Raw genomic sequence first — 27,279 nt, forward strand, 5'->3', positions numbered from 1 at the left:
AAAAAATAATTAAGCCGAACCAAATGTGACATTGTTGACCTGACCTAAGTCATTTGAGGTAAATTTTGATAAGACACAAAGTGTCAAGAAACACATTCTTCTTTGGGCCTTGTGGCATTTCATCAATCACTGAACCAGCTGTAATGCCTGTAAACCCAGAACTATTTTTCCCGCGAAATTAACAACTCTCACTCTGTCTCTCTCACTGTAACACCCACAAACAATATTCAAGAAGTTTCTTCTTCTCAAAATTGTTACACTGAAACCCTAACCAAAGAAATCACTCTGTAATCTACTAACCCCAGTACTAAATTCATCAAAATAATCCCAAATCAAAACCCTAAAATCAAGTTCAAAATTCAAATGGATTTCTGGAAAATGCAGGACGCCCAGATTGTGGATATGAAGGGATTCGACGATAATGGCGTCGATGAAGTAACAGGGGAAAAACAGAGGATTCCATTCTTTGGGTCAATGTCGAAGAACAAGGAGACTACTTGGGTCATCTCATTGTTCGTTTTTGTTCATCTTGTTGTGTTTTTTTGTACGATGATTGTTAACAATTGCTTGAGTAACTCGCATGGAGATTGTGCTTTGATGTTCTTTCAGCCTCTTCATGAGAACCCTCTTCTTGGTCCTTCTTCTTCTGCGTTAGTCTCTTTCACTTTGAATTTTTTACGTACTTATTTGAATATATTGGGATGATGTTTATGTGATTTTCTTCTAAATGTTGTTTGTATGAACTTGTGATTTGTTGAATTGAACTGGGTTTACCTGTTTTCTATTTAATTTCTTGAATGAGTAGTTGGGATTTGTTGAATTGAAATGGGGTTGAATTATCTGCTTTATGTTATGTTATTCATACGAAGATGCTTTAATTAGGGGTTGGATTTTTGTGGGTTGATTTTGAGTAATTAAAGTATTGTAAAATTTTGGACTAGAATCAATAGTACATACCACATTTGATGTGTCAATTGAAATGGGATGTGATTATTGCTAACATGAATCAATCAGATTGAAATAATGCTTGCCTAGTCAATCAGATTTTACATGTGTATCTTGGATTATTAAGCAATTGTTGAATTTTGAATTGGATTGGAATTTGTACTTTATTTCTTAAATTCAAGTGATCTTTCAATGGCAAAGTATCAGCTTATGACTTCTTTTGAGTACTAAAGTGTGGAGCAACAATGTATATCAATGTACCATACAAACATAAGTTTACAGTGATGTGCCGTAATGGATTGGCTACAGGTTGGATAGGATGGGAGCGCTTCGTAGAATACATTTGACAAACATCCATGGAGTATGGCGCCTCTTCACCTCCCCTTTGCTTCATGCTGGTGTATTTCACCTTTTCATCAGCCTCTCCAGTGCTATCTACATAGGGATAAATCTGGAACAGAAATATGGACCATGTAAAACTTCTTTTTTTCTGTTTTGTATTCCTTAAGTATCCTGGAAATCATATATGTTCATGCTCTTGGTCTCTTATCTGCAGCGAGGACTGGGATCATCTACATATTGTCAGTCATCACTGGTAGTTTGATGGCCACACTCTTTGTCCAAAATAGACCTGATGTTTCCTCTTCAGCTGCTCTATTTGGCTTGATCGGTGCTTCCTTTTCTGGGCTTATTCGAGACTGGAAATCTTTCAGCAATAAGGTTTTTCTTTGCCCTCTATGCATTATTCTCCTGCTTGATTGATGTGTGCTTTTGTATCAAAATTGCTAAAGTGCCTGCATTTGTGTGCAGTTTCAGGCTGTGATGGCACTGCTCTTGGTCTTTGCAGTGAACTTCGCTCTTGGGATGCTACCCTTTATCGATAACTTCTCAAACATTGCAGGATTTATGGCAGGATCCCTTCTTGGTTATGTCCTGTTTTTCTGTCCGCAACTTAGGAAGCCAGCTTTACATAAAGGTTTATTTGATTATGGTGTGAAGAAGTCTGTGGCATTGAAGGATAAGTTGGACAGACCAACGTTAAGGATTGTCTGTCTTCTCCTGTTTTTCCTCATGTGAGTTCTTCTCTCACTGGTAACAAACCAAATACTTAAAATATTCGATCTAACCTGAGGTTTGGATTCCACATGCAGGGTAGCTGGCCTCATTGTAGCAGCTCTCAGCAGCATTGATATAAATAAATACTGCAGTTGGTGCCACTTCGTTGATTGTGTGCCTTCAAAAATGTGGATTTGTGATAGCAAATCTTCATTCTGTAAGGTAATGTTCAACTAACAGGAAGTTGAATGTATGTAGGGTACTTCTTAACTAATTTGGTATGCTAATATTCTCAATTACAGTACCAAATGACATGCATAATGTTTTTATTCAGAGTATTAACTTGAAATTGCTCAAAATTTGATTGAAACAATGATTTAATATGCTACTTGAGAGTATTTTATAGATGATTTGTACAGAACCATCACTTCTCACTGCTAATGCTGATTTATGATGTGATCCTGATTTCAGACTACTGAACTGAGGGGGCAGACGGTTATAAGGTGCTTGCGAAGTGACAAACTCGAGATCTTGCCTTACACAGGCATCTCAGCTACGAGATTGGAGGAATTGTGCAGTATGATTTGCTCTTAGTACAGACTTGGAGATTGTTATGCTGATCCAATATATTCTGCAGTTTTGATTGCATATCAAGTGTGATAGGCTATTGTACCTCAATATTAGAAAACAAAACTACAAGCTAAGTAGTGTATCAATGTATGTTCATATCCTGTAAATCAGTCCAATGCTTTTTCTTTGCATAGAAGCAGCAACAAGTGATGTAGTGAAATCAGATTTTTGAGGAAAATGTATCGAAATTTTGCTGTATAGAATTGTATATTCCCAAGAATATTGTTACAAGTTGTAGAAGCTAAGGCATATTCAAACTCTAATGATGCCTGCTGATAGATACTATGGTAGCTTAGTTAACTACTGATACTACAATACATTATCTTTCAATAAAAAAAAAATTAATTACTACAATACATTATGCTTTCTTGCAGAAAAAACCTTCATCTTTTCTCTTCCAGGGTTCAAGTACGTGACAAACTTATTAATAAATTGCTAATCTATATTATCAACTAATAATTGCTCCGGCTAGTATGCCGTGTCAACAATTCTTGATCGATCTTTGTTTCGCTTATCCTAGATCGCGATCATCTTGACGTACCATTAACAACCAACTATTTTATGGGACATACTCTTCATCCCTCTAAAATCTTTAAGCTTCCCCTTTTGCTTTCTTTGGATAGGTTGTGTAGGAGTAGGAAGATCATTCAAACCAATCAAACATATTTTCTTTCTTACATTTTGGCATTTCATGTACCCTTCTTGCAACTTCCGCTTTGTATTTTCCAATTTCTTGCAATATGACGGTTCATCCAACTGATCCAAGGAAGGTTTAGGTGGTGATGATGACAAAGGTTGTTTGAGATTTCGACGTAGAACTTTTAACTCTTTTCCTTTGCCATAAACATGTTTCGTTGATATTGGCTGCTGTAATTCTTGAAGAACACTCTCTACTCCTTTGGCACCCAAATGATCGAGGATAACATTCATCTCCTTGCCTTTTCCATGACGACGTTGAAGTAGTGTTGGCGGTAAAGAAACTGGCGAGGGCGGTGAATGTGGTGCTACATCTTCAAGAACACCATCTACAATTGTAATCTTCTCATCCAAACTAACGACTTCATTAATTATTTGCTCCATTGAAACCTTACTAATAATATCCCATGTGTCCTCTAAATTATCAAATTTCATAGAGGCCTCTTCCCACAAAGCAACTACATCCATATTTTCTTCCATGTTTATTTCACGTAAAAGGAATTTCTCTCCAAGACTTCTTAGTGGTTGATGATTGAATAAACATAAGAAAATAAAAAGGTTGATCTAATGGTGCTACTTATAACAAACAAAAGGAAATTAACAAGTTGACCTAATGGTTGTATTTCGTACAAGATTTTTTATGGATTAGATTTTACAAAATAAGATCACATGTTAGATATTGTATGGGTTACAAATATAAATGGAAAGAAAATCTTGTTACATTTTACGAGTAAATATTTATGTGGAAAACAATTTCATCTAAATTAGACATTAACTTTTATAAAGGTTAAAAATTATCTAATGCAATTGTAAATCAATGAGCGCTCGTGGCCTAATGGATAAGGCATTTGACTTCTAATCAAAGGATTGTGGGTTCGAGTCCCACCGAGCGTGTTTCTGTTTTATTATTATTATTATTTTTTTTTTTCTGTTTTTTGGTTTTTTGTTTTCTAAAAGCATATGATATGAGTCCAATAATGAATCAAAAATTATGTAAACATATTAAATTTATGATAATTTTGAAAACTGACAATAGAAAAGTGGAAACACCTTTTTCTTGTTTCCTATCTTTGGTTTTCAAAAAAATAGGAAACTGAAAACCAAAGCTGATGTCAAACAAGCTCATAGATAGTTGATTTTAGTTTCTCTAATTTACTTGTTTTGCACTTTTGCAAGTAAAATTCAACAAGATACACACTTATATTTTAGCGGCTAGATATATACTTCAGATTATAGCTAAAATTTCAAAAGGATGTCGTTTATGGAAAAATTCAAAAACCTTACCTCACATCTTAATATAAAACAGTATCAAATAAGGTGTATTTTAGTCCATAAACGATTCAAATGCTTACACTACAATGAATAAGGACATATTAATACCAAAGACTTACTTTGTTACCTTGTTGTATCCTCTCAAAAGCTTAAATTATGTCTAGATGTCCTTATTTACATAGATTATTTTATTTCTCAACTAAAACTTTAATGTATTACTCCCTCCATCCCATAATAGTTCGGACGTTAGGGTGGACACGTAGTTTAAGAAAACTACAAGTCGGTCCATTTAAAATATTTATTTATTGTACTTCCTTCGTTTTTCTTTTATTGCACCATAAGGACTTTTACACTATTCACTTAATCTTCTTTGACCATCATTTGTGATTTATCCATTAGGAAAAACATAGTCATGTGGGATCTACTTAAATTCGTCTCGAAATTTACTTTTCAAATATCAAATTTTTATAATTTTTACAAAAGTAAATTTGAATATATTAATAGCTAAAGTAATGTATTGGGAAGTATAAAATTCCTAATGGTGCAATAGAAAAAAAACAGAGGAAGTATAAAGATTCTCTTTTGTATTTTTATTTGGTAAGAAAACAACAAATTGAGGTGTGAGTGGGGTGGGTAAGGAGAGAAGGAATATGAATTCTATATTTTTTAGTGGTCCAATTCTATATTTACTCTCACATAGTACTTGTTTGTCAATCGTATCAATAAGCGCTCGTGGCCTAATGGATAAGGCATTTGACTTCTAATCAAAGGATTGTGGGTTCGAGTCCCACCGAGCGTGTTTATAAATATAAATATTTTTGTTTTTGGGCCCAATACAACTAAAAGGCCCAAAATACAGCCCTTTTCATTAAATGCTGAATTTATGAAGTACAGAAGAAGGAATGTTTGATTATTCTGCAACACTTGGAATAATTAATTTCTTCCACTCTTAATATAAATAAGAGAAGAGATTGCAACTATAATTGAATGTGACCTGGGCTTCATTAATATGAAGTTTTAGACCACTCTACTATACACGGCTGCTCTTCGACAGGTAGTTTTGGTCCAATTCCAACCCATTTTCTGTTGGAAACATTAATTATTTCGAGCATAAATATGCAACACTTACGTTAAACAACTACCTTGATAGTTATCGTCTAATAGATAATATTGTTAGTTTTGACGAACAAACCCTTAAACTTAGGTTTCAACTTTCAAGTGTCGTAGATAAAAGGTGCTAAAATACACATAATCACTCCTTTTATTTCTAAATATAAGAGATTTGTATGGCATATTGACATGGATATCATTTGTGAAGTAGTATATATTAATGTAAATGTAATGCTCCTAATCATGATTAGAGTCATCTTTACCCAATTAACAATCTACTAAATCCAAACAAAATAGTGAATTAATACCCACAAAAATCATCACCACACAAAAATAATTCCATTAAAGATTAGAGGATTGACACATCAAAAGCCTAGAGTAATAATACTATTCCTAATATTGTTGAGCAAAGTGAACATTAATTAAAAGGGTATTCCCTCTTTTTAAGGGAAAAAATTAAGGGGGCTAAAAGGCAAGTCTAAGGGTCTAGTGGAAGAGAATTATCCTTTAATAAATAAGAAAGTGGGCTTTTTTAGTTTAGTTTTTGGGTAAGTAAGTAAGTTGGTTGAACCAAAAAGTGAAAGCGAAACCCCTGACTCCTGACTCTCATCATTATCATCAAATTTTCTGGTTCAAGCACTCTCCCTATATTATGAGTTTTTAGGCCCTATAATATGGACCCCATTTTAGAATTTATGTTAAATTGACCTTATTCTAATCTCTATTTATAATAAATTTTAATATCAATGATCATGAATCATGATTAAATAGGTTGCTAGTATATCTAGACTAGACTCCACTCTTGACTAACTAGTAGCTACTTTGAGTTTCTTTTTAACGGCAACTCAACTTTTTTTGGTGCTCCTTTTTTTTAACCACAATCAAATCCAATAGATTTAATTAATCCTACTCTTTTTGTTGTCATTTAAGTTTCTTCAATCCTTGACCCCAACTACTTGGGGTATACAAGTCATGTAACAAAGATATATGTTGAAAGTTATGTAAACTTGTTACACTACTAGTTGCTACAAAGTAAATAGTTAGTTAGTCAGTCCAAGCGCGGGTTGTAGGAAGGCATGGGAGTCGATGGCCCTTCGCTCTTTCTTCTATTAATAATATTTCATCATATTAGCTTATATATTATCGACAATTCATCAACTTTTCCTTATTATAAATTTCATATTTTTTTAGAAAATATGTTAATTATTACTCCGTAGATAACACTAAGATCAAAATCATAGCCAAAGAAAACAGTTTTATTCCATATATCATATATACTCTGTAGTTATTATTATATAAAAAAAATTGCACTCGATTAACATAATGAAATGGATGGAGTAGATTGAGAGGGAAGTAAAGTAATGAAATGGTAACTCAAAGACTAAAACAAAGTTGAAACCTAAATGAGAAGTAACTCAAAATAATATATAAAAATAGAATTAATTTGGGGAAAAATAAATATGAAAATTGAGGCTGATAGATAGATTGGGTGGAATGAAAAGCTAGGGTGGCAATAGTACTGGTAGCAGCTACAGCCGCCAATCTTTAATTTGAAAGTAAGAAAGAAAGAGTTGGTTGTGGCCTGTGGGCCGAAAAGGCTACCCAATTATTGGCCAACCTAAGTTTAAAGGACTCACTCAGACTCTACACCCCCTCTCTGCCCTTCCCACTGTAATACTGCATGCCTTTGTTTTAAGTTTTAACTACCCTACTCACCACTATTTTTTAGGTACACACATTTTCCATTTTAAAATTCCAATTTTTCAACTTATGTTTATATTTTTAAATATATTTGGTTCAGCCATGGACTCACTCTATTATAGTTTCCGTACTTACGTCGTAGTTTCTTTTTAAAAAAAATTAGGGATGAGTAAACTCGTTTGTACAATAACATTTCAAATAAAAAAATAGGATAAGTAATTTGAAATGAAGGTACTAGTTTGCTGAATATACGAGTCATATGACACGTTCTTGCCTTCTAGTAGCGATAGTGGAAGGTTGGAGCTTTTGCACACATAGTAAGAATAAGCCAATTGAGTTTTTACTTTGAAATGAGAAAAGAGAATCTCAACTTGATATACTTCAATTAGGATAGAGTAAGTGCACATTATTCTTATGGAGTTGTGGATAAAGGGAATCTCAACTTCAAGAAGTGCTCATTGTTGGTTTAAACAAATCGAAGTTAGTTGTTACAACTATTCTAACCACTCAAACACATACATAGATCTACAAAAATACATAGAGCAATACAAGAACGTATCCATGCATATAATACTTGCTCAGTTGTTTTTTTTTTTTTCCCTTCTTAATTGTAACTTTAGGATTTACACGGTTGTCAATGCACTTTTTATATCATTAGTATCTTTGTATATATGTAATTCAATTATTGTAGACATATACACGAAAAGTTAAAATCTAATTGTAATCGAGGGAGTATGAAAAAGTAATTATCGATCAAGTACATACTCCATCCAAAATTAGTCCTTTGACTATAAGAGGAGAGGTGGCAAAAGAAAGAGCATCGATCGATCAAAAGTCTAAATATATATGTAGTGGAAGAGCGAATCTTAAAGCTAATTAGTGGGCTTCTATATATTTGCCTAGTTACAAAAAGAACCCTAGCGACGTACGGTGTATTACCAAAGTCCTCTCTAATGTCCCTATCGATCGATGGAAGTGGTAATATTTTTGTGGAGAGGTTAATATTTAAGGTATGAATTCATACAATCTAACATACCCAAAGAAGTTGATAAGGACCAATTACGACCCTTTATATACCTCGCGCACATAAAAAAATTATGTAAAATGATAATTAATCACACTGAATAATAAAAATTAGTACAACGAACACAACTCCTTACATAGTCTATTTAAATGATTAATATGTTCATATTTATGTTTGCTTTATAGATAAGTTTTGATTGAAATTTGACAAATTTATTTTAAAATGTAATTCTTCACTGTAATCACACACAACTTTGAAGATTAAAGGTAGGTGAGTGATTACAAATTAATGTGTACTATATTCTTGTTAGATTATAATGTAACCAAAATATATTTGTCTGATTGAGGAACAACTTTAGCATGCAAATCATTATTTTATGTTTCTATAGAAGTCTAATAGTATAAGGTTATTTTAGTCAAGTTACTTATTTCTTTTCTCTTTTATGAGTACTTTTAAAATAGTGTTACAAATCTAAAGCCCTAAAGGTGCTAAATCCCATGCCTTCTATTGTGAGAAAAAATGGGGGGCCCACGCATTGCCCATAATCAAATAAAAAAATATATATTAGAGGCGTGCAAAAATTTAATTAAACAGTGATTAAGGATTAAAAGTCAAGCACCCAAATCTTAGAAACTATGAATTAATAGTAGTTAGAATAATAATTCGATTTTTCAAACAATCTATTATGAAATCTAAAACTTAAAGACATTCAATTGGAAAACAGTCAAAATTAATAATGTCGAATATAATAATTATTAATTTGATCACGGAGAGGTATCAAGTAGTCATTTCAAAGTGCTTTAAATTTGGCCTATTTTGCATGATAATTGTACTGCAATGCCCCAGTAAACTTGCATGAAATCAATTAGATGGGTGTCTTGTCTACCCTTTTGGTACATCCATCGATCATTAGTTGCACTAATAGTAAACTATGTGCTGCCTTTTTATTATTTCCTATGATCATTGTGTTGCTACATTTTACAATCACTTTTATTTTTTCTTCCATCCTTAAAGCATACTCGGCCCCACACGACTCCTTTAGTGAACAGTCTCGGTCTGTTGCCCCCTTCTGAAAAAACACATGTAATTATCGAGGTTAAAAAAAGATCGAAAATTTCTCTACTTGGTACTTCGATGAGTCGCGATTTCATACCTCAAATGAAAAAGGAACAAATCAAAAGATAAAGGCTCAAATCCAACAGTAAAAAAGAAAAATCACCAACAACTTGAAATAAAAATCCGTTTAATTTTATAAAATCCGGCACTTTTCATAGATTTTGACTTCCTTAAAGATAATTATGTCTATGCTTTTATGATAATCAAATAGGGAAAAGGGGTTACTTTGCTTAGATTGCCAAAGACAAAGATGGAAGATGAAAAAAAAAGGGTTCTACTTTAGATGGTTAAATAAGAAGCATAAAATTTCTCCAGCTGTTTAATTTTCATCTTTTAGCCTAAATTAATTACACAATGTTAATTTTATAGCTAGATTCATATCACTTTCTCTCTCCAATCTCTATCAAGTGGGGGCATAACACTTTTCTCAAATTTCTCTTGTTTCTCTCTGTTCTTTTCATGTGAACATACAAGATCTGTTTTATTCTTGCTTTTATGCACATTTTTGGATTGAGTACCAAGTTGAACCTGAAAACTAAGCTGATACGCATGAATTTCTTTTTATTTTGAGAATATTTGAGGCGTAAAGGTTGTCAATACAATGTTGTTTATGTATTAAACAAAAAACTAAGATGGTTTCTAAGCACTTTTTGTGCCTTAAATATCTACCATACTAAAATTATAATCGCTCTGTCAACATGCACATTATATTACATTTAGATATTATTCGAGTTGAAATGAATTAAAGTGGACAAATCATATAATAAAAGGAAAGTAACTAACTATCGAAAGTAATTTTAACATTTTACGAGTACAAAAATGAATACATAGGTCGAATACATAGAGAGTACTATATAGTGTAATAATAGTGAAGTAGAAAGTAGGGAGCTATATAAGATGAGTTTATATTCAAAAGAGGAAGAATCCTTAGGATCTCTGACATGGCGGCTTAATGATGGTGATTGAAGACCATAATTTTGTTGCCAGAAATCAATCTTTTTTACAGTTACAATTACAGCACATATCAGCCAATAATGAAAGATAGGCATTCAATGTTTTACAGAGTTATTCAAGAGGAAACTCCGATCCTTCGTCAGACTTGTTAGTTGTGATCAACTTCATTCAATTATAAAAGATAGCCATTTAATGTTCCTCACCACTTTAAATTATATTCTCTAGCCTATAAACCATCAACATATTTTCTTAAATATAAGTCAGAGCTTATATAGCACATTAGCGTAAACAACCTGTTTCGTTTCTATGGATCGGATCTTATATATTAGTAGTAGATGTTATATGAAGTACGGAGTATTCACTATGTTGTGTTTCAAACTTGTTCGTAATATAATTAATATGTTTATCTCTTGAAACATGTTTCTATTTAATTAACGTTCGTAATGGTAAACATTAGCCGAAACTAATGAAAGTTGCTCAAACAATACACATACTAAATAAAAGAAGCATTTCGCTATCTAAAGTATACATGTAATCTAACTAAAAGGCCACATTCTAGGGTATGAGATAATTTTTTCCCACCTAAATCCAAAATATTACACTTAATTAAATCATGTTACAAGATAAAGAATAATACAAGTAAAACATCAACAAATGTTGGTCATAACATGAATTGAAATAAGCAACATGGGCTCAATTGTTAAGGAAGAATTAAAGAAAGGCTAAAATTAATTGGCTACACAAAACTTGATTTCCTCCAATTAAAAATCGGCAACAAGCAAGTAATTTGGGAAATTGGGGGTCCATTGAATTGAGGATAGGTTAAATCAACTACAACACTATGAAATTGGGGACCATTGTTTAAACGATTATTCACTAATTTACAACTTCAATTTGCATCACTATAATAAGTCAATTGCATCCCCAATGTTGTCCCATCTTTGGGTTTTCTAAAATTTATGCATGTCACATCTTTCATTAATTTCACCAAACTTGAAATCTTCTTAATTTTGCATTGACTTTACTTTTTTTTTTTTTTTCCTAATTTAATTTTTAGATTCCATTGACACAAATATACAATCAATGAAGGAATTAATGTTACAAAGCTACTTTTATTACTTCATATATGATAATCGATATAAGTATAATCTTACAAGAGCTTGTAATTGATATAAGTATAATCTTACCGGAGCTTGTAATCCATACAAGTATAATCTTACTTATGATTAAAGTTTTTCTTTCTGTAAATAAAAAGCGCATTGTATCATAATTGGGAGAAACAAAAAGTGATAGAAGGAATACATATGCGAATTAACATACTACGGAATACGTACTTGTTACTTGGATATCTATCTAAAAATTTATCTTTTGTACTTTGTGAGCAAAGAAAGGCAAGATTTTGAGCAATGCAAACAAATTTGGTTCTTAAGGTTACGCGTGAAAGATGTTCACCATGCAAGTATACATCATTCATTCAATTTACTTCACCAAAAACCACTTAAAGTTTGATAACTAGCCACTACAGTACCAGCTGTATTCAATATTGCAATTCATATATTATTATATGGACATTATTTTTGAGAGAGAGCAATTTTTTTTTTATTAGAAAAAAAAAAAATTATTTAAAAAATTCCTATTATAACAATGCATGAAGAAACCACCAAAAATTATGAATTTACCTCCATATCTGCAACTTTTACTAAACTAAACAAACATTCAACAACCAAATTTCTATTATACAGCTAAGCCTTCTTCTTTGAGCCGAATTCTAAAAAGGTTTTCATTCAAAAAATTTGATTCCCTGCTGTCAAGATTTGCATATGCTGGGTGTTTCTTTTAATTTTTTTGCCATATGTTACCTCATTTTGGCCACCTTTTCTTTATTCTTGCTCTACCAATTTTGGGTTTGTTTGGTCAATAATTAGTAAACACTCACTTTATTTTGGTTTTTAGTATTTGGTGCTAACGTTTTTCACGGTTCTTCTTCTTGTATTGTTGTTATACGTACTCGTAATACAATATGTAACGACAATTGGTGATGGAGCGAGTACTACTAATACTAATAGATCCAGATATATACCTTAAATTTTTTGTATTAATATTGAATTAAGTGTGTAAATTATTTTAATGGTGACCATTTATATAGAAGAAATAGAAAGCATTTGATGAGACATATCACATAAGCATATATAAGTAAATTTAGGAAAATATTAAAAGTACTATACTAAAGTAGCATAAATTTAATTTTGAACAGCTTAATGATTTAATGCATTAAAAAAATGGAAGTGGAGAGATAATTTAGTTGAGATTCTGCGCGAAGTGCATGATGAAGATCACTAGCTTTTATTTTTAATTTTAATTCAATAAATTGGGCGTAAGGTCACTAGCTTCTAAACTTACATATGCTTATACAATATTTTAGTACAATTGTATATCTAAGGGAGAGAAAATGGAATCAAAATGATTAGAGGTATGTGGTGACCAAATTATTATGCTATTAACTTCAATTTTATTTTTTTTTTTTAAAAAAAATAAGAATAAAACGAACATTGCTTAGTGGACAATAAATCCAATGAAGATAAGATGAAAATTTATACATTTCCACAAATCTACAATTATTTGAGTATCTAATGCAATCAAAACTTAACCATTTAAAAACCTGATATATGTTGTCCTAAAAAACCCTGATATATTCTCTTCATATAATACTATTTTCAACATCAATTTTTGATAATTTAGAGCTCTAATATTCCCTTAAATACTAAATTAGAGCTATATATGAATCTAAATCACCCTAGATGCAAAGCACTTTGTAATACAGAACAAAGGGAGTATATTTCGTACTAATTAGAGGTCTATAGTAGTTTGTGTTATTCTTATGATTTCATCACCATCCAATTTTTAATAAGTTCTTTTTTAAAAAAAAAAAAAAAAGAATGTTCTAATTATGGACCAATTATATTCATGTATAAGAAAATGAGTCATTTATTCCAAACACCCTACACATATCATCCTAAACACATTATGTCAAAGCAAAAACATATATCCATTTCCTACGCAACCCCTATGAACCAACAAGAACTCCAACAATAATAAGTCACAAGTCAATTCATAAAATAACTCCTCCTATTTGGTCCAACAAATAAGGTTAATTGTAATTTTGTGCTTTGTGTCTAGCAAGTATGAAGCCAAAAAAGAGGGGTGAAATATTAATTAGGGGTGGACAAGTTTAAGCATAAAAGTCTTAAACTAAGCATTAGCATTAGCAATAGCAATAGGGGGAGCGCCCTAAGATAGATTTCAATGCTCTTAAAAATATAATAAAATTAATAAAATTATTTAGGAAAAATAAAAAATGAAATCCCTCTTAAATATGGTGCGTTTCAAACTCCAAGCCTCTTTTCAGTTTCCAAAGAGATCTCAAAAGACCAACATACTCCTACCGTCGTATTCTCCAAAAACCCACGAGCATTCTACTATTAAACCCAATGCATTATTTATCATTTTTTATATTACTCCTATGTTAAACAAACATAATCCACATATTTCAGATTTCCTGGTCCCCCACCTGCTACCTTCCCTAGGCCCTCAAAACTTAGAGAAAAAGACATCTTTACAATTCTTTTTTAATTATTATTATACTAGTTGTTGGGTACAAAAGAAAGCTTAAGGTGTTAATCATCTATAGGAACAATGTAACTCTTTACTTTGTCACAATTCCATCTCTATACATGAACTAATCAAATTATCATCTTTACCTTATGTGAATCATATATCAACCAAATTAATGAAACTTTGTCGGATATCTTATTAAAAGTTTGATCCCTTTATGAGGTCTAATATGAAAAGAATCAGTTATATTACACTCTTAAAAGTTACTCTGTAATAATAAATTTGTGATGTGAACACATTGATTGAGAAAATCCTCACAAGTACAAATGAGATCACATTTATTTCAGTATGAAATCAGTTGAATAATAATCCTTAATAAAATTATCTCCAAAGCTAATAATTGATTTGTTGTATTAAAATTTTTAATGTCAAATAAAAATCCTCTTATATAGAAAGATGCGGAGTTTCAAACAGGATTTCTGTATGAAATCAAATGAAGAATAGATGTACGAAAAGAACCCATAAAGAACGGCCCGGAACAATGAAGAGAGAAACAAGTGGGTTTGCCCCCTTGCCAAGGGAAGCAATGCACCAAATAACCAGGGAGCTAGAAGTTTGGAATGAGAAGGGGGCCTAAAAAGACTTGATAGTTTGCATAGTAGAATGGAGTGTACAAGACAAATTCAAAGAACCCCATCATTCCATCTGTCCCTTACAAATAAAAATAACAAAATGGCAGTAATCTAGGACAACTAGGAAGAAACGAAAATCCAAATTTCAATAGAAAAGGATGGAATTGAAATTATAATTTGGGAACAAAGTCAGTTGCTCGAGGAAGGAAAAAGAGGGAAGAACAAGCCAAATTTAGCACTCAAATCAAACATAACATATCCTTTGAAATTCCATTATCACAATTTTCATACACATAGAAGCAATTTAGAAGCATTTTAGATTTAAATATCTCAGTCAATCTTCAGTCAAAGCTTCTTACTAACCAATTACAACAATCTCATTTCATAGAAAACATAGCCCACCATATTATTAAAATAATTCAAGATTTTTTGTTTTATTGTTAGGATTTAACTTAGAATTTCAATTTTTTAAAAAGAAAAACAAAAGAAATGGACAGTTCCACTAAAGTAACAAATTGGAAGGAAGCTCATGAAATTTGCATTGTTACTTAAAAAGAGTTTGTCCACTCTCTCATTCATCATCTCTTGCTTCTTTTTATTTGAATTTTATTTATTTATGGTTAAATAAAAATTTGATAAAATTCCCACTTAAAAATAAATTCCTTTCTGCCCATTTAACAATGAATATGGCAGATTACCAATCATCCTTTCCCCTCTAAAGGAAACACCCATCATTGCTCCCAACAATCCTTTTCAACCTTTGAAACCTGAGCTTCTAAGATATTCCAATTCCTCCCTTCTTCAATTCCATTCCAATTCAATTCAATTCAATTCTTTTTTTCATTTAATTCTATCAAAAATAAAAATAAAAATAAATAAAAACTTTTCTTTTTCTTCTCAATTTAAATAGCCCCTTCTTTACAACCTTTTTCCTTCCCCTGCTCTCTTCATTCACTCACTTCTCAACTCACAATCAGCAAAATTCTCTCCCTCAAAATCCCTCTTTCGGTTTCGGGTTCCGGTGTCTCTCTCCTCCTCTATTGTTAAATTATGGATCCTAGTTCATCTGTAAATGGGTTTTACACCTTCTTAACAAGAGGAATAGATGATCTAGAAAGAGTATTCCTTTCAAATAATTTCATGTCAATCCAATTTCTTCAAAGAACTCTTTCTCTTCTTCGATCATTTCATTCCCAATTAACTCTTCTTGTCCAAAAACTTCATCTTCCTGTTGGAGACAAATGGCTTGAAGAATACATGGATGAAAGCTCCAAGCTTTGGGAGGCTTGTCATGTCTTAAAATCCGGCATCTCAACCATGGAGAATTACTACTCTTCCGGCCTCAACATCGCCTCTTCTCTCGATAACCATCGCCATATCACTCCCCAGCTCTCTCGCCAGGTAATGATTAATAACAATAACTTACATGTTTAAATCTCTCTATCCCAATCTGTATTTTAATTTTACGTTCTGATTGGATTGGATTGGATAAATAAAATTAAACAGGTGATTCGAGGGCTATCAGGATGCAGAAGAGAAGCGATAGGATTGGAGGAAGAAAACAGAGCATTAGTGGAGACAAGAATCCAAGCACTATCACTAAGAATGGATGAAAAAGTACTAATCGAATCGAAATTGAATGGATTCAATGGGTTCAGAGGAGTACTTTACGCGATGAGGAATGTAAGCTCATTGCTACTGATGATCCTGCTTTGTGGACTAGTGTACTCTTGGCCGGAATCAAGCAACTTTCTTAGAGGTGGGTATGATGATTACGAAGGGTGTGTGATATTCGGGTCGGGTTTTATGGTATCGACAACACGGCTGCAGCAGAGGGTGGGGGGGCAGATAAACCAGATGAACGGTGGAGGAGGAAGAGCAGGGGTGTTGTTGTACGAGTTTCGAAGATCAAAGGCGGCCATGGAAGAGTTGAGGGCAGAGTTGGAGAGGAAAGGAGGTGAAAGAGTGGAGTGGGAATCTGAAGTGGGGATAAGAGATAGAGTGGACAATTTGAAAGGCTGTTTTGGAGTGTTGAGATCTGGTGCTGAGAATATTATTAGCCAACTTGATGATTTCTTTGATGAAATTGTTGAAGGTAGGAAGAAACTTTTGGACTTTTGCAGTCACAGTCACAGGTAAATTTTTATTTATTTATTTTTTTCTTTTGGAAAAAATCTAGGAAACACCCCCCAAAAAAAAAAGAAAAAAAAAAGATGGTATTTGCTGGATTGGATACTATCACAGAGATCAAGCAAATAAATACAGAAAAAAGAGGGAAGAATGAAGATGACACAGAACAAAAAGAAAAGGTTAGGGTAAATTAAGAAGATGGGTTTTGTTGTAATTGTAATTGTTGTTGTTGGGTAAAGGCGTTTTTTCCCCACATTTTGCTCAACATGGTTTCCTTAGTGCACTTAGCAACAACAACACTGATGATGAATCAAGGAGGATGTGTTTTTCCCAAAAAGCCCTCGTGCTTTTTTTACAATAATTTATTTAATTTTGTTTTATTTATTAGATGGGAATATTGTTAGAGATTAGGAATGAAGTAGTAGTAGTAGTTTCTTCAGTCTTTTTGTTCAGCAACTAGTATATGATTCCATACTGCTGTAATCAATCATTTTCTGAATGTAGAGGAGTTTCAATGTAATCTATAAAGATCAAAACTTTCACATACAGTTCATTTTTTTTAATTAAATTTATTATTCAAGTAAAGGATGAAATAACACAAGAGGGGCACACAGAAATGGTAAGTGGTATTCACTTCATTTACTCAAAAAAGAAAGGGATGGAAGGTTCTTCCAATTTTCTATTATCAAAGTCAAAATACCATTTTTTTTTTTTTTTTGGACTTGTGCTTTCTTTTTCACTAGTACTAAGATCTTATTTTACCCACATATACTTTTTATTTAAAATGTTGAGTCTGAGATTGCCTTACATTACTGTTCCTTCCCAAGGGAACTGAAAGGAGTGCGGTCTAGTTGTGGCAGTAAATGACTAATCATTTCGGTTGAGAAACAATCATGAATTGGAGTGGGTTTCAACAGTAAAAATTAAAAATAAAAAGATTCCTGATTTTTACTGTATTTTTTTTTACTGTATCATCAAGTATTAACCTGATTCGATTCTATTCTTCTTCACTCATGAAAGCAATGGAAGTGATAATGACACACTCTCTCTCAAATATCTGACTTCCAACCTGACATTGTCTCTTCTGCGCCTGACTTTCTTCTTTTTTTTTTTCTCCAGAAATACTCTCAATTTAGAAACAAAGAAAGAAAAAAAAAGTGTGTTTTTTCTGGGTTTGGTGTTAGTCACACCCAGAATGTTGCCCATTTCTGAGGGTGAATTTTGTGGGAGGCAACATTATAAATTTATAATTATACACCCTTTTAATTAAGGGGCAACCTGACCAAATCCGACCCGGTTGGATGTCATGCCTTTTGTCCCATCCCTATTTTTCATGCTTTGCCTCCTTGATGGGGCTCTCAAGTCTCAAGTTAGTTCCTTTTTTAACTAATAATTTATTACTTAATTTCTGTATTTCCTGCTAATTATAACAGTCTTTAATCAATGATTTACTGTGATTTACTGTTTGATAAAATATAATGTGGGATGTAAACATAGGAATTCAGACATTTTTTGTTTGGTAAGTCAGGCATTTATGTAGCAAGCAAGTCTATGTTAAGGGGTGCTAATCGAGCGAATTCGATCACGAGCTTAGGAGTGTTCTACTCAACCTGAATACTTCTCACCTGTGCTTAACTCTTGATCGCTAAAGTTTCGAGTCGAGTCAAATATCTCATGATCAGCTTGTTAAGAATTTGATCAATCTAAAATTATAGGCTTTTTATCTTTTTTGTTTGCTTTATATAGTTTTTTTTTTTTTTTTTTTTTTGTTTATTATTAAAGATATAATATTTCTTTTTTGATAATATAAATTAACTCTAATTAAGTGTCAATTTTTCAAAAACATGGTAACTTGTTTGTAAATTTTATATATTAATAAAATTTATTATCAAGTTTCTCATGATCTTATCGAGTCGAGTTGGAGCTTGCTTAACTCGTCCTCATTAACATCTCAAGTTGAGCCAAATTCGAGTTAAGCTAAATCAAATCAAACATTGACCCAAGTCAAGTTCAAGTTGCTCGCGAGATGCTCAATTCAATTAACACCTTATCTATGTTAATAGTAATGTTGATGGACTTGCCAGTTGCTACTTCCTAGTTTCCTAGTTCCAACAACATTGTATATAAGACTAATAAGAGTTAAGGCTTAAGACTATGAGGTAGGGTAGGTAAAGTACGATACTTAATTTGGATTGTACAACAAACCGTAAAGCATGAGCGGATTATATTGAGAGGTTGTAGCCTCACACATAATTATAATACTCGAGGACATGTGAATATACAACTATGTATAAACGGAGAGAGAACGAGATTCTAATTGAATGCCATTTGATCTTTTATGTATCTATTGTCATTCAACTTTTTGAAAGGTGTTAACTCCATTATTTGGTGATTAATATTGTATAGTGATAATATCATATGAAAAGCAAAGTAAGGGAAAGAGATATCTAATGCACAACAAGAATGAAGAGAGCTAAAGCCCAAAACACAAAAGGATGGCCCAAGTACAAAAATACACAAATAAAACTGAATGCAACATATCAACAATGAGTACCAAAAATATCATGTTTATCTTACTTTGTTAACTTATCTCGTATTAAAATATGTGAAATAGGTAAGTATCTAATAGTAATGATTTTCAACTCAGAAATTAGCTTTAATTAACAAAAATATTTAATTTGCAAAATATTTTGTTAATCTTCTTATCACATTGTAGGGCTTTCACATGCTAGCAATTTATTTAGTATATTTTGTTAACTTATCTTATGTGATAGATTTTATAGAATGATAATATTGGTCATATATATATATATAATTAAATTGGTTGGTTACTAGGGGTGCTTATCGAGCGAGTCGATCACGAGCTGAGGGGTGCTCGACTCAACTCGAAAACTTTTTACATGTGCTCAACTCGTGCTCGCTAAAGTTTCGAGCAAATAAAACATGCTCGACTCATGCTCGTTAAAGTTTCGAGTCGAGTCGAGTAGCTCACAATCTGCTCGTTAAAATTTTGGTACTTCTATTATTATATGTCTTTATTTATTTTTTGTTCAATTTATATTGTAATCCTTATTATATATAGATATTAATAAAAATTTACTCTTTCTTTTTTTATGATATAAATTAAGGCTTAATTAGTGTCAACTTTGTTTAAAGATAATAACTTTATTTGCAAATTTTATATTAATAATATTTTATCGAGTTGCTCACGAGCTTATCGAGTCGAGTTAGAGCTTGCTCAACTCGTGCTCGTTAACCTCTCGAGTCGAGTCGAATTCGAGTCGAGCTAACTCGAGTCGAATTTTGACCGAGCGTTGACCGAGTCGAGTAAGAGTTGCTCGCGAGCTGCTCAACTCAATTAGCACCCCTATTGGTTACATAAATTAAATTATAAAAGATTGAAACGAGCAATCAAAATTTCAATTCATGTTAAGCAAGAAGATTTTAACAAAATTGAGTTAACTTTGGTGGTTAATTTGGTGCAAGGTTTGGTTTATGTAAAATTGTAAATTCATTGGATTTGTCGTATGCATATCTCCACTCGTATAGTTACATCCAACTGAAAATTACGGTTAAATTGACACCTAACTTGTTAAATAATTGGTTATTTATATAAATTCACGAACTTGGATTATTGCATATGTATGTCTCCACTTGTATAGTTAAAGCCAACCGAGTCAATAATTACTACTTCCTCCATCCCTAAATTACATTCCTACTTCTCTCTATTATGTGAGATATGTAATTTAGGGACGGACATTCGTACGTATGTAATCTTGAGATATTATTGATTTGGCTTTCATGGTTTATGCAGGCTTTTTAATCAGTAATAATTGATATGGCATTGAGGTATTGGATTATGGTTTTCCTTGGTTATTACCTGTTTTATAATCCGGATTGAATGAAGTGATATTTGTAATTTAATTTCCTGTTTTGATGACTTCAGAATGCTAAGGAGGTTGACAGTATCACTCGGTTGTAATCAACTGATTACACCAACTTCACGAGTAGTTAGAACCAAACATCTTTTATCGAAACATCAACAACAAGCAGCCAATCTGAGCATCTTGTCATCGTCTACATTACTAGAGGTGGTGGATGGTAAGACGTGTCTGCCAAACCCGAGAACCCCGTGGTTAAACCTGACACCGGAACTAGATGAGAAGACCGGGTGTATTGTGGACTCATTCTATAGCCTGGTAGAGAATAAGGTTGTGAGGTTAAAGCGAAGGGAATGTCTTGGTATACCCGACACAGCTAGGTGCATTACATCGGTAGGGGAATGGTTAGCCTTTGAGGACCCTGAAGATGAAAGCTACCCCATCTATTTAGCCAATCCTTATTTCAGTGCTAAGGATATGAATGCCATCCGCCTGCCTTCCTTGATTAGGGGTCCCGTTGAAATTCCAAATATTCGTCACCTTGCCCTCTCGCATTCGGACCCACGCAATGTGAATTGTGTTCTCACCGCTCTTGGGCACCACGGCCCCCATTCAATTCTTGCTTGCTTACGCATCTGGGATGATCCTAAGACTGCGAGGTGGGTTGAAGTACGGGATGATTATCTCCCCTATGTACTATCGCTAGCTTCCTTGAATGCTACTAATTTGTTTTATTTTTTAAATGAGAGTGGGCTTGAGGTGTTTGACTTTGTTGATGGTAAGAGGCAATTGGTACATGAAATTTCATGTGATGATCTTGTGACTCAACTTCAGGATCATTTTGAACAAGAGAAGAGTCAGGAACTCAGAGATTTGAGAGAGATTTGTCATAGAAAATTTATCTTAACATTTGAAGATAGCGAGTCTGATGATGTTGTGCTCATTGTTAGGCATATTATGGTACACGATGATACCCCCAAGGGGCATGAACCTCCAATAAAAACTATGCACTTTGACATTTTCAAGGTACGACTTGCTGAGAAGGAGTTGATACGTTTGACAACATTAGAAGACCAATGTGTGTTTATTGGTCACGATCAGACATTTTCTCTATGTGCTAATAAATATCCAGGTTTACACCCCAATTCCATCTACTTCATTGATACAACTAAGTGTTATTGGGATGGAGACGTTTGGCATAATGATCGCGGGGTTTTCAATTTGAACAATAACACAATTGAACCTATTTCATGTTCGTACACTCCAGCATACCCTCTTGATAATGATTTAAGGGAAAGAAATCCCAATTGGAAAAGAGATCAAGTATTTTTTTGGGTAGCCCCCTCCAACCTTCATCATTAAGCAGAAAAAATCAACATAACAAGCTTGAATTATAATTAGCTTGAATATTTATAGTTTGGTGCAAAGGGCTTAAGTTTCTTGTAGGTTTACTACAACAATAACATCTTTTTATTTTCTATCAAAAAAAAAAAAAAAAATCTATTTATTCATATTTTGTTTGGTTCCTCTCTTTTTCTATTTGCCAACTTATGGAGTTATGTATGCTACTTTTTTTATAAAGTGTTTTTTTATAATATCTTTAAAATCTTACAGAATATGAATGTAATTATAAAGTACAAGTATATTGTGTATTCAATTAATAGCAATGACCAAAATTACTCTAGATTTCCAAATTTCAACAAAGAACAAATCATTTTTTTTTTGTAAACATCTACTTCAGCAAAATGCAGCATGACATAATTATGGATGCTTTCCCTGTGTGTGTATGTTCACAAAAGGGTGGATGAATGCTAAGAAGCCTAAAATAGGTCATGAACTATCACAACTAACGAATCATTATAGTATAGATATTAAGCCGAAAGTTCTTCACATTCAATATCGCATTGTGTATCAATGTTCATCCATGCCAGCAGCTGTGGCGGATTGCTCCAAGGATATTTGATTGGTTGTTTTATCTATCTTCTTACCAGGACCTGAAGAAACTTTTACCATCGCTGGTCTTAAAAGTTGATCACCAAGGAGAAAACCACGTCTGAATTCTTGAATTATAATGCCTTCCTTGAATTCTTCAGACTCCTCTCTGGCAATGGCCTCGTGCAACTACAACAAGAAACAAAACAAGTTTAAGTTGCTTAAATTTAACACTAATAGTAATGCGTATCAGAGCCACAAATAAATATATACAAACTTCCACAGAATTACTGTTAATAATATATACTAATGGTTTAGACATTCGATCATTATCGATCAAGGCAGCAGTAAAATATTGACTTCAGCAGAAACTTGAACAAATCTTCAATAATGTTACATAACAGGGTAGACACTGGCCTATATGAGTACAGACTACAGAGTTGGTCATTTTTTTTTCTTTTTTTTTTTTTTTTTAAGAAATACGAAGTAGCTTTTATAGTTCAAGAAGTTGTAATAGGTCTCCAAACCACACTGACTGATGTCGCCAAAGCCGAAGGACCTTCTGACAAGGCAACAAGTGAAGGAGCCATTGGAAATTGCTTTCCCAGCATAGAGGATCTAATTTCAACACAACCCTTGTTTCTGCCTCAACTGCCATTGTATAAATCCTTACTAAGCTTCCATCTAGAAGTGGCATGACGATTTGGCAATATATATTATTCTCATAGTAAATCTTAATGCAAGGAGCATTATCTCTTCCATCAAACATGACAATGTGAGCAGGCAAGCAAATGCTGCTAGCCTTGACTGAGTAAGCTCGGTCAATGCAATTGTAAGTGCACTTCAAATTTTTTTTTTTAAAAAAAAAAAAGGCAAATAGCACGTAGAAAATGAGTGTATTAAGTATAGAAATGGAGAGAAAAACATGCTAAAATCAAGATATTATAAATTTGTAAAGTAAAACCAGGGTCATTCTTAATTGTAACTCTTAAATTCTTTTGTACTGAATGGCTCTATGAATAATGTCTCAATAGAGGCCCAATCTGCCCAACTCCACTACTCTAATCCCAACTAAAGCTTAGTGGAAAAAGGAAAAAGAAAATGAAAGAACAAAAGTTCTAAATTTGGTTGCAAAGTTACAGCAGTACATAAAGTGTAAACTGACCCTGCCAATTTCACAATCACAAGTTCACAACCAATAACAAGCATGTTTGGGAAAGGGCTAATGAGCTTTCAGCAAAAACACAATTAACACCATCTTAAACTAGTGAAAAACTGGAACAGTATTAGGTTTTTGCATTTTGCAGGTAAAGTGAATTTAAATCAAATGCTAAAGAAAAATAGTGAATGAGCACAGGCTTAGAAAATATTATAGTTAGTGACCAATGATAAAAAGGCTTACGTTGTAAAAAAAAATAAAAATAAAAAGGCTTACCGATGGATCGAAAGGCTTCCCTACTGTTGCAACGACAGCAACACGCAAACTCCTCATGATCTCTACAAACTGCTTGTAAATACCTTGATAACTCGTATCAATCTGTTTTTCCTTATCTGTTTCTGGTTTGATCTGTTGCTTCGCCCTCTCAAAATTGTCCACCATTGGCAGAAGACTCTCAATAACTTCCCCTTGTGCATTGCTTCGAACTGAAAGTCTCTCCTTCTCTGATCTCCTTCTAAAATTATCAAAATCGGCTTGCAATCGGATAAACTTCTCCTTCCCAGAAATTATCTCTTCTGTCAATGTTGATAATCTCTCATCCAATTTGATCTTTTCGGTTTCTAGTCTTAAGTACCTAGGGTCGATCATCCAGAAGAATGGTGACATTGATCAAGACGTGACCCACAGGATTAAGTCAGGGTGGCTTAAATGGAGAGCGGCCACGGGAGTGCTATGCGACCGCAGCATTCCCTTAAAGTTGAAGGGAAAATTCTACAGGACTGCCATAAGACCAGTGTTGCTCTATGGTACAGAATGTTGGGCTTCTAAGAAAGAGCATATTAAAAAGATGGAGGTTACGGAAATGCGCATGTTAAGGTGGATGTGTGGAAACACTTTAAGAGATAGAATCAGAAATGAGGTTATTCGCAAGAAAGTAGGTGTGGCGGGCATTGTAGATAAATTAAGGGAAAATCGTCTGCGTTGGTTTGGACATGTAAGACGGAGACCCGAGGGTGCACCGGTGCGAAGAGTGGAAGAGTGGGACCATGGAGGGATTAAACGAGGAAGAGGGAGACCAAAGATGACTTGGTTGGAAGGAGTGAGGAAGGATATGAAGTGCATGGATTTACGTGAGGATGAAGTTTTGGATCGTAAGGGATGGAGGAGAAAGATTTATGTTGATGACTACACGGAATAATCAAATTTGGTTCATGTTAGCCGACCCCACTTTTGGGATTAAGGCTTTGATTGATTGATTGATTGATTGATTGGTTTCTAGTCTTAATAATACAGTTTCTATTTCTGTAATGGTCTGATAATCCCCAGCTAAAACAGCCTCCTTATAATATTTAGTGAGAGTTTCAACACTTTCCCACATCCTCTTAGCACCTGTCTCCCCCATTTCCCCATCTTCCTCCTCTATCATTCCTTCATCCATCTACAATATCAATAACAATTGTTAACCATTGAAATACATCCATTTGCTTTTAATTAAATGGAGAGTTTGAATTTCCAATACATATAGTAGCACAACTTATTTATCAACCATTATAAATGTATCAACCATAATTGCAGCTAAATTTTGGCATCATAGACTAAACTTCAATTAAATATAATATGAAACAAAATATTTTAGCAGCTTATGATACTTCATCATAACATATTTGACATACTACTAATATTTTTCAATTTTTGCCATAATTCTTTCAAAAATTGAATTCCATCATAATAATTTTCTATTATCATAGACTAAATTCAATCAATCAATCAACAAAATTTTCCAGCAGCTTATGATATTATACATCAGTAACAAAGAAGAAATAAATCCCATCATAACAGTAACAATTTAAAGATAAAACAACCCAGAAAGTTTGCAACTTTATCAACAAACTATTAATAAGAGAGAGAGGAAGAGAAATAGCTTACAATGTTAGCGAAGCAGCACCTGAAATCATGGCGGTTGTGAAGAAGAAGAGGAGCAGGAGAAGAGAGAGAATTTGAAATAGAAAGATGGTTAAATATGGGAGAAGATTGGATAGGAAAGATTAAGGATTTGTGGGATTTAGAAAAAGGGTACTTTTGGTTAGCACTTGAAATTAAAGAAAGGCTACTTGTGCTTGTGCTTGTGCTTGTGATTGATACTGAGAGAGAGACTGCCATTGAAATTAATGGAGATTTACAGTAGAATGAATGTGGGAAGAGAGAGAATTTGATGAAGCCTCTGGAAGGAGGTTCCCGTTCTTCTACTGATTTTGCAAATACACACCCTCCTAAATAACAACTGTCAAAAGTTGACCCGACCCGAAATACCGCTCAAATCCGATTATTAACCTACCCATTTGAACTTAAAAAAATGGTGACCCAAATCCGACCTAAAACCAACCCTAGACCCGAGTTGGCCCGAGTATGTGAGACCCGAACCCGAACATGAACTAACCTAGAGATGACCCGATCCAAACGTAACCCGTAAATTATTGACCTGAACCGAACCCGACTTGAACCAAAATAGACCCAAACCCGTTTTAACCCGTCAAAACCCGAATTTAACCCAACATTTTACTAACCTGACCTGAATTCAACCCGACCTGTTCTAACCCAACCCGAATTTAACCCAACCTGTTACAAACTCGACCCGAAATCAACCCGACTTGTTATTGACCTGACCCAAATTCAACCCAAATTGTTATTGACCCGACTTGAATTTTACAAGACCTATTTCTAACCCGACCCAAAAATTCAACCCGATCTGTTACTAACCCGACTTGAAATCAACAACGACTTGTTATTGACCCGACCTAAATTCAACCCAAATTGTTATTGACCCGATTTCAAATCACCTTAAATGCAATTTAGACCACATTATTATTGTTGATCAAAGCATTTTGTCTAGGGATACCAAGTTAGTCCAGGCTAGTAAAAGAAAGGAGCATCATCCTCAAATTCAAGAGTTAAATATAGTATATATTTGTTGTATGGTCAAAGGAGATAATTATCTTCCTAAATTATAAACTATAGTTCTCTAGTATATTGCCATATATATTATAGTCAAAGGAATTAGCTTGATAAAATGATAATTATCTATTTATAGTTAGTTGAACCCGAATATGACCTGACTTGGAAATGACCCGACCTGAATGTAACCGGCAAATTATTGACTTGAACCTAACCTGACTTGAATCCGAGAATGACCTGACTTGGAAATGACCCAACCTGATTATAACCCGCAAATTATTGACTTAAACCGAACCCGACTTGAACACGAGAATGACCCAACTTGAAATTGACCCGACCTGATTATAACCCGCAAATTAGTGACTTGAACCGAACCCGACTTAAACCCGAGAATGACCCGACTTGATTTTAACTTGCAAATTATTGACTTGAACCGAACCCGAGAACTACCCTAACCCGTTTTAACCCATGAAAACC

The 27,279-nt window shown here is 33.4% G+C and overlaps 3 protein-coding genes and 2 non-coding genes across 5 annotated transcripts; 4 read left to right on the forward strand and 1 right to left on the reverse strand.

Annotated features, from left to right (window-relative positions):
* Positions 1–363: 363 nt before the first annotated feature.
* On the forward strand, positions 364–3,138 carry LOC145640732 (inactive RHOMBOID-like protein 8). Its single transcript, XM_081691959.1, has 6 exons — positions 364–650; positions 1,255–1,418; positions 1,502–1,665; positions 1,756–2,018; positions 2,097–2,223; positions 2,473–3,138. The coding sequence occupies exons 1-6, from the start codon at positions 364–366 to the stop codon at positions 2,593–2,595; spliced, it is 1,128 nt and encodes a 375-aa protein (XP_081548085.1). The 3' UTR covers positions 2,596–3,138.
* Positions 3,139–4,148: 1,010 nt separating this feature from the next.
* Positions 4,149–4,221, forward strand: TRNAR-UCU (transfer RNA arginine (anticodon UCU)). Its single transcript has one exon. It is a non-coding gene; the product is annotated as a tRNA-Arg (tRNA).
* Positions 4,222–5,325: 1,104 nt separating this feature from the next.
* On the forward strand, positions 5,326–5,398 carry TRNAR-UCU (transfer RNA arginine (anticodon UCU)). Its single transcript has one exon. It is a non-coding gene; the product is annotated as a tRNA-Arg (tRNA).
* Positions 5,399–15,579: 10,181 nt separating this feature from the next.
* Positions 15,580–16,983, forward strand: LOC145638714 (uncharacterized). The gene is made up of 2 exons (XM_081689711.1): positions 15,580–16,149; positions 16,255–16,983. Exons 1-2 carry the CDS (start codon positions 15,799–15,801, stop codon positions 16,885–16,887), a joined length of 984 nt encoding a protein of 327 aa, XP_081545837.1. The 5' UTR covers positions 15,580–15,798; the 3' UTR covers positions 16,888–16,983.
* Positions 16,984–22,420: 5,437 nt separating this feature from the next.
* LOC145639787 (uncharacterized) lies at positions 22,421–26,107 on the reverse strand. Its single transcript, XM_081691112.1, has 4 exons — positions 25,777–26,107; positions 25,121–25,288; positions 24,127–24,465; positions 22,421–22,880 (listed from the first exon to the last, which is right to left on the reverse strand). The coding sequence occupies exons 1-4, from the start codon at positions 26,008–26,010 to the stop codon at positions 22,671–22,673; spliced, it is 951 nt and encodes a 316-aa protein (XP_081547238.1). The 5' UTR covers positions 26,011–26,107; the 3' UTR covers positions 22,421–22,670.
* Positions 26,108–27,279: the final 1,172 nt, after the last annotated feature.

The sequence above is a fragment of the Chenopodium album genome, chromosome 7 (assembly GCF_948465745.1).
Source record: "Chenopodium album chromosome 7, dcCheAlbu1.1, whole genome shotgun sequence".
NCBI lineage: Eukaryota > Viridiplantae > Streptophyta > Magnoliopsida > Caryophyllales > Amaranthaceae > Chenopodium > Chenopodium album.